Here is a 14,101-nt window from a genome sequence, read left to right on the forward strand (position 1 = left end):
GGTCTAATAGGTCACATTTCATGTGTCGGGTAAAAAAGCCAAAAGTGGGGCCGTCCCTCCCGTAGACGTATGTAGCGTCACAAGCCGGACAAAAACTAACCGGGGTCCGCATGGATCTCACTCTGCCTTCGGTTCTGGATCCTCAACTGCAGCACTGGAAGACAAAGAGAAAGTGATGAGTCGGCAGATGTGTACAAAAACGGGCTTTAATTGGCAAGTGCTGGACAGTCAGAAGTGAAATAAATCACGGGAGTCGACTTGTGTTACCGAGTGACACGCACACAGACAGGTGATACCCATGGTGCATTGCAGTGAGACGCTCACCGGGGGGAGGGGGTCCTCCCGAGGGTGGCGTCGACAGCAGCTATTTATCCCTCACCGCGTCTATTTCGGGTATCGAACTACCATCCCCCCTTTCAGCTGTCCACAGGCGTCCCCCGCCGCTGACCGCCCTCGCCCAGCCCCCGCCCCTCTAAAGTCCGAATCTCGCTCTGAGAATTGTAGTCAAGACTGGGGAAAGATCAAGGAGTGATATCACTCTTTGGCTCAGAACCCGAGGACCACTTCCTGCACCGACAACAATCACGGAAACGTGACTCGAGGGTTTAGGGCTGCCTGACCATTCAAATGTTTGATCACGATTAATCGCAGAGCCAATTCCTAATTGTTGTGTACAATATTTTTGTTTTTATTGACTGTACCTTTAGACCGGTGTTTCCGCCCCCTAGAGGTGCTCAGCTGCAATACACTTTCCCACCACTTGTGGCAGTAATGACGACATCATACAAACAGAAGAAGTCTGGAGCTGGACTCTAGAAAGAAGTTCCACAGCCTCCGAAGCAGAACCTCCAGGTTCTGTAACAGCTTCTTCCCTCAGGCCGTAAGACTCTTGAACGCATCATAATTAAATTAAATGATCCCCTTAACTCCCCCCAAAATGGATTAACTCGCTGGAATAAAAAAGACAATATAACATACATCAATGTGGACGCATGTGAAAAAGTGCAATATATTTATCTGTACAGTAATCTATGTATTTATTTATATATATTTATTTATTTTATATATATATATTTATATATTATTTATATATATGTATTTATTTATATATGCACCTTATTGCTTTTTTATCCTGCACTACCATGAACTTTTGTAACGAAATTTTGTTCTTATCTGTGCTGTAAAATTCAAATTTGAATGACAATAAAAAGGAAGTCTAAGTCTAAGTCTAAAGTCATGGGCGTTTCTTACAGTGCAAAAATTATGACTAAAGTGGTAAAACTGTATTTTTATTTGCACTTAAATGTTATTGACAGTTTATTTAAGAAATGTGTATTGTTATTTATTGTTAATTTAGCATATTTAGTTTTTATGAGCCCCTTATGCAGTATATTTGGTTAGTACTTGTTGTTCTAATCAGCCTGACCTAAACCTAAGGTTAGGGTTAGGGTAAGGTTTTTGTGTGAAATAAAAAGTAATCTTTGTGATGAGCACATGCTTTCATATAATTTGACAAGGTTATAATATCAGATATAATTATTAAATACCATCAATAGTAAAATGACTAATTCAGTGTTAATATTGGAGTGGGGCCCCGGGCCCCTCTGTAGTGGAAGAGTTGGGCCCCGGAGGTCAAAAAAGTTAAGAATCCCCGCCGGTGTTTCTTAATCCCGCCCCCTGGAGGAGCGCTGTAATACACTTTCCCACCACTTGTGGCAGTAATGAGAGACATCAAACAAACAAAAGAAGTCTGGAGCTGAAGTCATAGAGAAGTTTCTTCAGCGCAAAAATTATGACTAAAGTATTAAAGCTGTATTTTCATTTGCACTTTCATTGTAATGACAGTTTATATATATATTAAAAAAACAACATTTTTATTTATTATCAACTTTGTTAGAAAATGTTTATTTTAGTGCCGATCAGTGACCTGAGCCTCGATAGTTGATGAAAGCAATATATTCATATCATTTGACAAGATTGTAAACTGTAAGTAGGTTACATAATTGAATATGATCAAGATCAAAAATAATATATATTATTATTTGAGTGGGCCCTGGGCCCCTCTGTAGTGGAAGAGTTGGGCCCCAAGGTCAAGGAGGTTAAGAATACAAAAGCCAAAAGCAGTGAAGTTGTCACGTTGTGTAAATGTTAAATAAAAAGAGAATACAACAAATCCTTTTCAACTTATATTCAATTGAATAGACTGCAAAGACAAAATATTTCATGTTCACACTGAGAAACTTCGTTATTTTTTGCAAATATTAGCTCATGTGGATTTGGATGCATGCAACATGTTTAAAAAAAAAGCTGGCACAAGTGGTAAAAAAGACTGAGAAAGTTGAGGAAGGCTCATCAAACACTTTTTTGGAACATCCCACAGGTGAACAGGCTAATTGGGAACAGGTGGGTGCCATGATTGGGTACAAAAGCAGCTTCCATGAAATGCTCAGTCGTTCACAAACAAGGACGGGGCGAGGGTCACCACTTTGTCAACAAATGCCTGAGCAAATTGTTTAAGAACAACATTTATCAAGCAGCTATTGCAAGGAATTTAGGGATTTCACCATGTATGCTCCGTAATATCATCAAAAGGTTCAGAGAATCTGGAGAAATCACTGCACGTAAGCCATGATATTATGCACCTTGGGTCCCTCAGGCGATACTGCATCAAAAAGTGACATCAGTGTGTAAAGGATATCACCACATGGGCTCAGGAACACTTCAGAAAACCAATGTCAGTAACTACAGTTGGTCGCTACATCTGTAAGTGCAAGTTAAAACTCTACTGTGCAAAGCCATTTATCAACAACACCCAGAAACGCTGCTGGCTTTGCTGGGCCCGAGCTCATCTAAGATGGACTGATACAAAGTGGAAAAGTGTTCTGTGATCTGACGAGTTCACATTTCAAATGTTTTTTGGAAACTGTGGACGTCGTTTCCTCCGAACCAAAGAGGAAAAGAACCATCCGGATTGTTCTAGGGTCAAAGTGTAAAAGGCAGCATGTGTGATGGTATGGGGGTGTATTAGTGCCCAAGACATGGGTAACTTACACATCTGTGAAGGCACTATTAATACTGAAAGGTACATACAGATTTTGGAGCAACATATGTTGCCATCCAAGCTATGTTATCATGTACACCCCTGCTTATTTCAGTAAGACAATGCCAAGCCACGTGTTACAACAGCGCGGCTTCATAGTAAAAGAGTGCGGGTACTAGACTGGCCTGCCTGTAGTCCGGTCTTATTTACTTGGCTCACCTTCGGCAGCGTCTTCTCCCCGTCATCTTTGTTGTAGCGGTGTAGCGTACAAGGACGGGAGTGGAAGTAGTGTCAAAAGATGGAGCTAACGGTTTTAATGACATTCAGACTTCAATCAATAACGGAGCAGCATCTCCTCATTCGGAAACAACAACACCGGAAATGTGTCCCTTGAAAAAACGTCCGACCGGAATTCTCTAGTAACTAAAGTTGGGTGAATAATGTTGTGGAGGGGGTCGTGGACTGCGGGCCTGCCACGGAACGGGGTGTGCAAGGACCAGCCTCGAAGACAGCGACAAGTGAGTAGATTGCCCTGCTGTGCCTTGTTGTCTAATCACCTGTCGCCTTTATTAGCAGCAGCCGGAACGAGACGAGTAGTTGGAGTTGGAGTGGGAGCCAGAGAGAGAGACACAGACCCAGAAAAATACATTTTGCTGGAAAGCAAAAGCCTTGAACTATTTATGAAAATAAAACAGTGTTGTACCCTGAAATCCGGGCTCTCGTGGCAGTGTGTGGTGGTCCGAGGAACCCACTAGAGGGCAACCTCTACAATTTGGCGCCAAACAAACCGGACCACCAGAGGAGATGGAAGCCGACATCCTGGCAGCATTGACGAACATTCTTGCGGAGGTGACGGCGGCCAGCCATCGACTGCTGGAGGCAGTTCGCCAACAAGTGGCCCAGCAGAGCCAAATCTTGCAGGCGCTGGCGGGCCGGGTGGGAGCGGCACCACCAACATCAGCGGCCGTCTCCATGCAGCGAGAGGACAACTATGCCTTCATAGACATTTTGTGGTCACGGGGAGGCATGCGTGTGGCCGGAAGAGGAGTGGGGAGTGTGACTCTTGCCACTACTGGCGGGTGAGGCTCAGCGAGCGGCGCTTAGCCTACCGGCAGCCTCCCGCGTGTGCTTCCCGGACCTGAGGCGAGCGGCGCTGGACCGGACCGGCTGCACCGCCAAGGACCACAGACGCCGGTTCCGGATGATGCGCCTGAAGCCGGAGGACCGCCCGTTTGTGTTGGAGCAGCAGCTCCTAGATGCGGCGACGCGCTGACTACAGCCAGGCGAGGCCGACATCCAGGTGATGGAGCAGCTGGTCCTTGAGCAGTTCCTGGAGGCCATCCCGGCGCGGACATCGGCCTGGGTGTGGTACCACCGGCCACGAGACCTGGCCACTGCAGTGACGTTGGCGGAGGACCACCTGGCGATGCAGAGCGAGGCACGGAAGGAGGAGAGGACCGCGGAGGCGGCCGAGCGCCCAGCACCGGCACCGCGCAGGAAGAGCGCGCAGCGAGAGGACGCGGCGCCGCCGCAGACAACTGACTCTTTTTCATGTGCTGCGGATACAGTGCTTCCCGCGCTGATGGCTCCTCAAGCGCCTGGGCAGGCGTGCTGGAGGCGTGAGCAGCCCGGTCACGTGCGTCAGGGACCTCCACGCGTGTAGGTTAGGCAGGCGCCCTCCCCCGGCCCGGGTGATACGTACTGTATTCCGGTAAGGATACAAGGGAGTACCCACCGGGCTGCGAGCCAAATCTTGCAGGCGCTGGCGGGCCGGGTGGAAGCGGCACCACCAACATCAGCGGCCGTCTCCATGCAGCGCATGGGGGAAAAGAGGACACCCATGCCTTCATAGACATTTTTGTGGTCACGGCGGAGGCATGCGCGTGGCCGGAAGAGGAGTGGGGAGTGCGACTCTTGCCGCTACTGGCGGGTGAGGCTCAGCGAGCGGCGCTTAGCCTACCGGCGGCCTCCCGCGTGTGCTTGCCGGACCTGAGACGGGCGGCGCTGGACCGGACCGGCTGCACCGCCGAGGACCACCGACGCTGGTTCCGGACGATGCGCCTGAAGCCGGAGGACCGCCCGTTCATGTTGGGAAAGCAGCTGAGGGATGCGGCGACGCGCTGGCTACAGCCGGGCGAGGCCGACATCCTGGTGATGGAGCAGTTCCTGGAGGCCATCCCGGCGCGGACATCGGCCTGGGTGCGGTACCACCGGCCACGAGACTTGGCCGCTGCAGTGACGTTGGCGGAGGACCACCTGGCGGTACAGTGCGAGGCACGGAGGGAGGAGAGGACCGCGGAGGCGGCCGAGCGCCCAGCACCGGCACCGCGCAGGAAGAGCGCGCAGCGAGAGGACGCGGCGCCGCCGCAGACAACTGACTCTTTTTCTTGTGCTGCCTTGCAGGTCCCGGCTGCTACGGATACAGTGCTTCCCGCGCTGATGGCTCCTCAAACGCCTGGGCAGGCGTGCTGGAGGCGTGAGCAGCCCGGTCACGTGCGTCAGGGACCTCCACGCGTGTAGGTGAGGCAGGCGCCCTCCCCCGGCCCGGGTGAGACGTACGGTAAGGATACAAGGGAGTAGCCACCGGGCGATGGTGGATTCGGGCTGCGAGCAGTTCATGATCCACCAGAACCTGGTTCGACCCAGGGCTTTGAGGCAGGCAACACGGGTGAAAATTAGATGTGTTCATGGGGATGTGCACGAATACCCTATGGTGCTGGTGCAAATTCAATATGCTGAACAAAGTAGTGTCAATGTTACTGTAAGTGCGCACCTTACGCACCCCTTATTCCTGGGTACCAATTGGGCGGGGTTTAACAATTTAGTGACGCAGTGTAGGGGTGCGTTCACGACGAGTGGGAAAGGGGAATAACTGCGCAGTTCTCAGCGGTGACGCGGGTTCATCCGACACTGCCTAGGGGGAACCAGCGGGGGCTTCGCGGGATGCCCGCCCCCCCCCCCAGTTTATACAGAGTGAGTCGTGACACTCAAACAGGAGAAGAGATCACCAAGTTGTTGGTGCCAAAACTCCGCCGGGAAATGGTTTTCCAGGCGGCGCACTTTCACCCCATGGCCGGACACATGGGGTATGATAAGACACTCCACCGGGTAATGGTCCGGTTCTATTGGCCAGGCATCCGGGCAGACGTGCGCCGCTGGTGCGCGGCCTGCCCGGACTGCCAGCTGGTCAATCCAGCGGCCACTCCCAGGGCGCCTTTGCGGCCATTACCACTCATGGAGGTCCCGTTTGAGCGGATTGGCATGGACCTCGTCGGACCATTTCACCCGAGCACACGGTGATATCATTTTGCGCTAGTCCTGGTGGATTATGCAACTCGTTATCCAGAAGCAGTGCCGCTGCGCTCCATCTCTGCAAAGCGTGTAGCGCAAGCGCTGTTTCAGTTCGTCTCCCGAGTCAGAATCCCAAGCTCACTGCTCCCCTCATCCCACAGGGGGTGATAGGTCAAATGCAGAGAATAATTTTGCCACACCTAGGGTGTGTGTGACAATCATGAGTACTTTAACTTAACTACCGGAGGTTTATTCCCCGGTTCGCGTACCTGACCAGCCCACTAACTGACCTCACCCGAAAGGGTGCTCCAGATCTGGTCCAGTGGACGTAGCAGTGCCAGGGTGAAGAAGGCCCTCTGCGAGGACCCGGTCCTGCACATGCCTGATTTCTCTCTCCCGTTCTGTCTGCAGGCTGACACGTCAGGCAGAGGGCTGGGAGCTGTTTTGTCCCAGCAGGTGGGGGGCGTCGACCGCCCCGTTCTGTACATCAGTCGGAAGCTCTCCGATTGGGAGGCGAGGTACAGCACAGTGTAGAGGTAGTGCTTCGCCATCCGGTGGGCGGTCGGTGCCCTCCGGTACTACCTCCTGGGGCGCTCATTCAGCCTCTGCTTGGACCACAAACCCCTCCAGTGGCTCCACCGCATGAAGGATGCCAACGCACGGATCACCCGTTGGTATCTAGCTTCACAACCCTACAATTTCAGAGTGATTACAGGTGAGTAGATTGCCTTGTTGTCTAATCACCTGTCGCTGTCTTCGAGGCCGGTCCTTGCACACCCCGTTCCGCGGCAGGCCCCCCTCCACATACCTCCACCGCCAGACTCAGGCCGTGAAGCCGTCCGGCCGCGCCTACTCAGTAAAACCGATAGTGGCGATTTATCCTCGCAGAAGACGGCAGCGGTCACTCCATAAATCCATCCCAGAGGAAAAATCCTTCTCGCTATCTATCACATGACGCACACCCCGTGACTGAGGAGCCAAATACACCTGGCCCAGGTGCCACCTCTGCACAGCCAATGACCCTCTGAGGAGGCGCATGAGGCCCACCTCCTCAACGTGGACTTCTAAGTCCTCCTCACCTGAGCGGAACTTGTTCCGGATGAGAAGGGACCTCTCGGAGGCCAGCAGTGTCATGGCGGGTTTTAGTGTGGGGGAGGAGTTGGAATCTCTTCTTCTTCTTTTTTTTTTCTTCTTCTTCTTCTTCTTCTTCTTTTTCTCCGTGTGTATCACTGTGAAGTCAGAGAGGATGATACTTGTTAATCCACAAGTGTGTGTGTGTGTGCGTGTGCGTGTGTGTGTGTGGGGGGGGACGCGAAGACCTGACAAGCAGAGGTCCTCCCTGTGGACGCTGTGTCATGATGGCAAATAATAACGGACTATTAACTAGACGGGCGTGAGAAAAAAGAAGAAAGGAAAACAAGATGAAGGGGAGGAAGAAAAAAAACTAAAGAGAAAGAACATAAAAGTATAACAAGAACAACAACACAAAGGAAAAGGAAGAAGACGAATAAAAAGAACAAGAACAAAAAAAACAAGAACTCGGAAGGAAAGAAGAAAGAGAAATAGAAGGAGAATAACAAGGTGAAGAAGAAAAATAAGAATGAAAAAAAATTAAAAAGAAGGAAGAAGAAGAATGACAATTAGAAGAAGAAGAACAAAAAGAATAAGAAGGAGAAAAGGAAGAAGAAGAAGGGCAAAGGAAAAGGTCAAAGTAGAAAGAGAATAAGAAGAAAAAGAGAAACAAATAGAAGAACAAGAACAAAAGGAAGACGAAGAAAAAAGTAAAGACAAAAGTAATAAGAAGAAGGAGAAAGGGAAGAAGAAGGTCGAAGGAGAATAACAACAACAAGGAGACAATGGAGAATGACAAGGGGAAGAGGAAGAAAAAGGATGAAAAAGAAGAACAACAAATAGAAGAACAAGAACAAATGGAAGAAGAAAAGGAAGAATGACAAGGAGACAAGGGGAAGAAGAAGAAGGAGAAGAAGAAGGTCTAAGGACAATAACAAGAAGAAGAAGAAAAGGAAGAATGACAAGGGAAGAAGAAGGAGACAATGGAGAATGACAAGGGGACAAGGAAGACAAAGAAAAAGGATAAAAAAAAGAAGAACAACAAATAGAAAAACAAATGGAAGAAGAAGAAAAAAGAATGACAAGGAGACACGGGGAAGATGAAGAAAAAAAGGAAAGACACAAGGAGAAAAGGAAGAAGAAGAAAGAGGAGAATAAAATGGCAACAGAGAAGGAGAATAACAAGGAGATGAAGAAAAAAAAAGAACAACAAACACAAGAACAAAAGGAAGAAGAAGAAGAAAGAAGAACAAAAATAATAAGAAGAAAAAGGCAAGGAGAAACGGAAGATTAAGAAGAAGGAGAAAAGGAAGGAGAAGGTCGAAAAAGGAGAATAACAAGGAAAAGAAGAAAAGAAGAACAACAAATAGAAGAACAGGAACAAAAGGAAGACAAAGAAAAAAGTAAGAACAAAAGGAATAAGGAGAAGAAGAAGGTCGAAGGAGAATAACAAGAAGAAGAAGAAAAGGAAGAATGACAAGGAGACAAGGGAAGAAGAACAAAAAGGAGAGACAAGGAAGAATGACAAGGAGACAAGGAAGAGGAAAAAATGATAAAAAGAAGAACAACAAATAGAAGAACAAGAACAAATGGAAAAAGAAGAAAAGGAAGAATGACAAGGGGAAGACGAAGAAAAAAAGGAAAGAGACAAGGAGAAAAGGAAGAAGAAGAAAGAGGAGAATGAAAGTGGCAACGGAGAAGGAGAATAACAAGGAGATGAAGAAAAATAAGAATGGGAAAAAAAGAAGGAAGAAGAAGAATGACAATGAGGATAAGAAGAACAAAAAGAAGAAGAAGAAGAACAAAAAGAAGAAGGACAAAAGGAAGAAAAAGAAGGGCAAAGGTAAAAGTCAAAGTAGAAAGAGAATAAGGAGAAAAAGAAAAACAAATAGAAGAACAAGAACAAAAGGAAGAAGAACAAATAAAAAGAAGGAGACAAGGAGAAAAAGAAGAAGAAGAAGGGAAAAGGAGAAGGTCGTAAAAGAAGGAGAACAAGAAAAGAAGAACAACAACAAATAGAAGAACAAGAACAAAAGGAAGACGAAGAAAAAAAGTAAGGACAAAAGGAATAAGAAGAAGGAGAAAAGGAAGAAGGAGAAAGGGAAGAAGAAGGTCGAAGGAGAATAACAACAAGGAGACAATGGAGAATGACAAGGGGAAGAGGAAGAAAAAGGATAAAAAAAGAAGAACAACAAATAGAAGAACAAGAACAAATGGAAGAAGAAGAAAAGGAAGAATGACAAGGAGACAAGGGGAAGAAGAAGAAAAAAAGAAAAGAGACAAGGAGAAAAGGAAAAAGAAGAGTAGAATAAAAATGGCAACGGAGAAGGAGAATAACAAGGAGATGAAAAAAATAAGAACAACAAATACAAGAACAAAAGGAAGAAGAATGAAAAATAAGAACAAAAATAAGAAGAAAAGGGCAAGGAGAAAAAGAAGAAGAAGAAGAAGAAGGTGAAAAGGAAGACGGGTAAAGGAGAAGGTCGAAGGAGAAAGAGAATAACAAGAAGATGAAGAAGAAAGAGAATAAAAAATAAAAACAAATAGAAGAACAAGAACAAAAGGAAGAAGGAGAAAGGGAAGAATGACATGGAGACAAGAGGAATAAGAAGAAGAAAAGGAGAAAGGAAGAAGTAGAAGGAAGAGAAGGAGATATAGAAGAAGGGTTAAGGAGAAGGTCGTAGGAGGAGAAGAAGAAAAATAATTAAAAAGAACAACAAATAGAAGAACAAGAACAAAAGAATGAAGAATAGGAATAAGAACAACTTGCTGCATTATGAGTTTCATTTAATAAATAAATGCGACCACGAGCTGTCTCCCTGAAAAGACTATTACCACTCCACTTCAACCTAAAGACAACATTGTTCTCTGTTGGAGTAAATTCACTTGTTTCAACCTTTCCTAACATCCCACGCGACTAAATAACAAAGTAGGACTGTATTGGCCATGATCGGCATGGTATCAGAAGTGGACAGATGTATCGGACACTTGCAATAACTCGCCTCTAAAACATGTTTTGACTTCATATTTGTGCCATAAAATATTCTTTTTTTTCAGATTACCAACACACTCATGTTATTACTGGTTCAACATTTGTTCAACTTCTCGACTGTGGTGTAGCACAATCACCCGGGATGGCTACTGACTCACTTCCGCACTTGGGGATCACTCCAGCAGCACTGAGAGCGGACTCTGCCAAACTACCTCGAGGTAATGTTGCACATTTCAATGCCAACAAAGTAATCAAATTTAAAAAATGTTTGAACGTGAGGTTTCACTTTTTTTTTTTTTTTAAATGCGCTAGCTTGATGCTAATATACATTGGCTTTGCTACTGACATTAGCATCAGCGATTTTACATGGCGATTTCAACACCTTACCCGTTACAATCAAACAACTGGTGCGTAATAAGTAGAATACTTACAGTATTAACACTTTTTAGGTGCCATTGTACGATACCGGGGTTGTGCATGACGTCACGCCCAGATGCCGAATCACTTCCACACTTGGGGATCACTCCAGCAGCACTGAGAGCGGACTCCGCAAAACTACCTCTAGGTAATGTTGCACATTTCAATGCCAACAAAGTAATCAAATTTTTAAAAAAAACGTTAGAATATGAGGCTTCACTTTTAAAAAAAAAAAGCGCTAGCTTGATGCTAATATACATTGGCTTTGCTATTGACATGCTACTGATTAGCATTAGCAATTTTACATGGCGTTTTCAACACCTCCGAATTCGTCGATGAAAACTACAACAAGATGCATGTTACACTCAAACAGCTGGTGCGTAATAAGTACAATGCTTACAGTGTTAACACTTTTTAGGTTGCGCGTGACGTCATGCCCAAAAGGGAACTCACTTCCGCACTTGCCAAACTACTTCTAGGTAATGTTGCAATTTTCACTGCCAACAAAGTAATCGACTCAAAAGACGTTCGAAAGTAGGGCTGTGCTTTTCAAACAATGCACTAGCTTGATGCTAACATACATTGGCTTTGCTACTGATTAGCATCAGCAATTTTACATGGCGGTTTCAACACCTCCGAACAGGTCGATGAAAACTACAACTAAGATGCACGTTACATTCAAACAGCTGGTGCGTAATAAGTAGAATACTTACAGTGTTAACACTTTTTAGGTTTCACCTGACGTCATGCCCAAAAGCCAACTCACTTCCGCACTTGCCAAGCTACCTCTAGGTAACGTTGCAATTTTCACTGCCAACAAAGTAATCGACTCAAAAGACGTTCGAATGTAGGGCTCTGCTTTTCAAAAAATGCACCAGCTTGATGCTAACATACATTGGCTTTGCTATTGACATGCTACTGATTAGCATTAGCAATTTTACATGGCGGTTTCAACACGTCAGAATTAGTCGATGAAAACTACAACTAAGATGCACGTTACACTCAAACAGCTGGTGTGTAAAAAATAGAATACTTACAGTGTTAACACTTTGTAGGTGCCATTGTACAATACCGGGGTTGCGTGTGACGTCATGCCTAAATGCCAACTCACTTCCGCACTTGCCAAACTACTTCTAGGTAACATTGCAATTTTCGATGCCAACAAAGTAATAGACTCAAAAAAGTTTGAACATAGAGATCCACTTTTCAAAAAATGCACTAGCTTGATGCTAAAATACATTGGCTTTGCTTTTGACATGCTACTGATTAGCATTAGCAACTTTACATGGCGGTTTCAACACCTCCGAATTAGTCGATCTAAACTACAACTAAGATGCACGTTACACTCAAACAGCTGGTGCGTAATAAGTAGAATACTTACAGTGTTAAGACTTTTTAGGTTGCGCGTGACGTCATGCCCAAAAGCCAACTCACTTCCGCACTTGCCAAACTACCTCTAAGTAACGTTGCAATTTTCACTGCCAACAAAGTAATCGACTCAAAAGGCGTTCGAACATAGCGCTCCGCTTTTCAAAAAATACACTAGCTTGATGCTAATATACATTGGCTTTGCTATTGACATGCTACTGCTTAGCATTAGCAATTTTACATGGCGGTTTCAACACCTCCGAATTGGTCGATGAAAACTACAACTAAGATGCACGTTACACTCAAACAGCTGGTGCGTAAAAAGTACAATACTTACAGTGTTAACACTTTTTAGGTGCCATTGTACGATACCGAGGTTGCGTGTGACGTCATGCCCAAATGCCAACTCACTTCTGCACTTGCCAAACTACTTCTAGGTAACATTGCAATTTTCAATGCCAACAAAGTAATCGACTCAAAAAAGTTTGAACATAGGGATCCACTTTTCTAAAAATAAAAAAAAATAAAAAGCACTAGCTTGATGTTAATATACATTGGCTTTGCTATTGACATGCTACTGATTAGCATTAGCGATTTTACATGGCGGTTTCAACACCTCTGAATTGGTCGATGAATACTACAGCTAAGATGCACGTTACACTCAAACAGCTGCTGCGTAACAAGTACAATACTTACAGTATTAACACTTTAGGGCGCAACAAAAACCAAAACAACACACACAGTGCTGTCATCAAACGTCTTGGACTCGCAACTGTAACAGCAACTTCATGTCATACTTGCAAATGATACAATGTTGACGATAAAACAAGGTACAACAACCGGACAGTAGTGAAAATAATCGGCTCATTTTTAACTGTTGGCACACTGACTTTGACCTTGTCGAAACCAGTCTGTGTTTTGGTAGCGCCTGCGCAGTTTATATTCAAATTATAAGAATTATAAGACTCTGTTTTACTTTAAACACTTGCAAACGATACAACGTTGACGATAAAACAAGATACGACAACCGGACAGCGGTGAAAATAATCGGCTCTTTTTGGAATGTTGCAATAAAAAATGAGGAAAACAATTAATATTTATCAACACACACTAAAGTGCCAACAATTGGTACCGGTGTTGATTACCAGGCACCTAATAACTTGACAACATGATTGATTGGAGGTGGAAAGCCTGAGAGAAGTCACAGGAATGCACACACACACATTAACACACACTTCACACACACACACACACACACAAACGTACAGTGTTTTACAAAACATGAAAATAAAAGACACGTGTGCCCTTCTTCAGTAAGTTTAAAGAAGACGGCGGACAATATTAATGGCGGAATGATACTTACATGAACGAGGGCGGGGGAGGGGCTTAAGTTAGAATGGAAGAAGATGATTGGTCGAGGGAGAGCGGCGACTAAATGTTGTTCTTCGCCGATTTCTTGCCTTTCATCTTCTTTTTCACGTCCTCACTTTCATCAGCGCTCCCGAAGGTGAGACGGCCGCTTCCTGTCTTCCTCTCTGCATCGATCGCCCCGACGACCCCTCAGTGCCAACTGTGAGGGAACGTCCCACCCCCCCCACACACAAGCCCGTCCCCCTACTCCCACCGAGGCCCCGCCCCCTGACATCTGCGGACTCTCTGATTGAGGAACACACAACACTTTATTTGATTGATTGACTTCTTCCCCCCCCCCCCCCCCCCCCCCCGTGCTTTGATGCGACTTACACGCCATGTGTCATGTGACCCACGCCATGTGTCATGTGACCCACGGGGGCTTGACCTCTCTTGGGTAAAGAGGCGTTGTCGCTAACTGGGGGGCTCGGGGGGGCAAACGTTTTGGCAGGGCAAAATGCCTCTGGGTCACCCTCTTTAAAGTGTGTGTGTGTGTGTGTGTGTGTGTGTGT

The 14,101-nt window shown here is 45.9% G+C and overlaps 1 protein-coding gene across 1 annotated transcript in view; it reads right to left on the reverse strand.

Moving 5' to 3' along the window:
• LOC133605469 (uncharacterized) overlaps positions 1-13,709 on the reverse strand; it is a 32,706-nt gene extending 18,997 nt beyond the window's left edge. Inside the window, exons 1-3 of the mRNA XM_061958818.2 lie at positions 13,543-13,709; positions 7,411-7,560; positions 101-154 (exon numbers count right to left, since the gene is read on the reverse strand). Of these exons, the coding sequence (XP_061814802.2) occupies positions 101-154; positions 7,411-7,465 (109 nt within the window). The 5' untranslated portion in view covers positions 7,466-7,560; positions 13,543-13,709. The remainder of the gene's footprint in view (positions 1-100; positions 155-7,410; positions 7,561-13,542) is intronic.
• Between the last annotated feature and the right edge of the window lie 392 nt (positions 13,710-14,101).

Source organism: Nerophis lumbriciformis, linkage group LG04 (genome assembly GCF_033978685.3).
Source record: "Nerophis lumbriciformis linkage group LG04, RoL_Nlum_v2.1, whole genome shotgun sequence".
Taxonomy (NCBI): Eukaryota; Metazoa; Chordata; class Actinopteri; order Syngnathiformes; family Syngnathidae; genus Nerophis; species Nerophis lumbriciformis.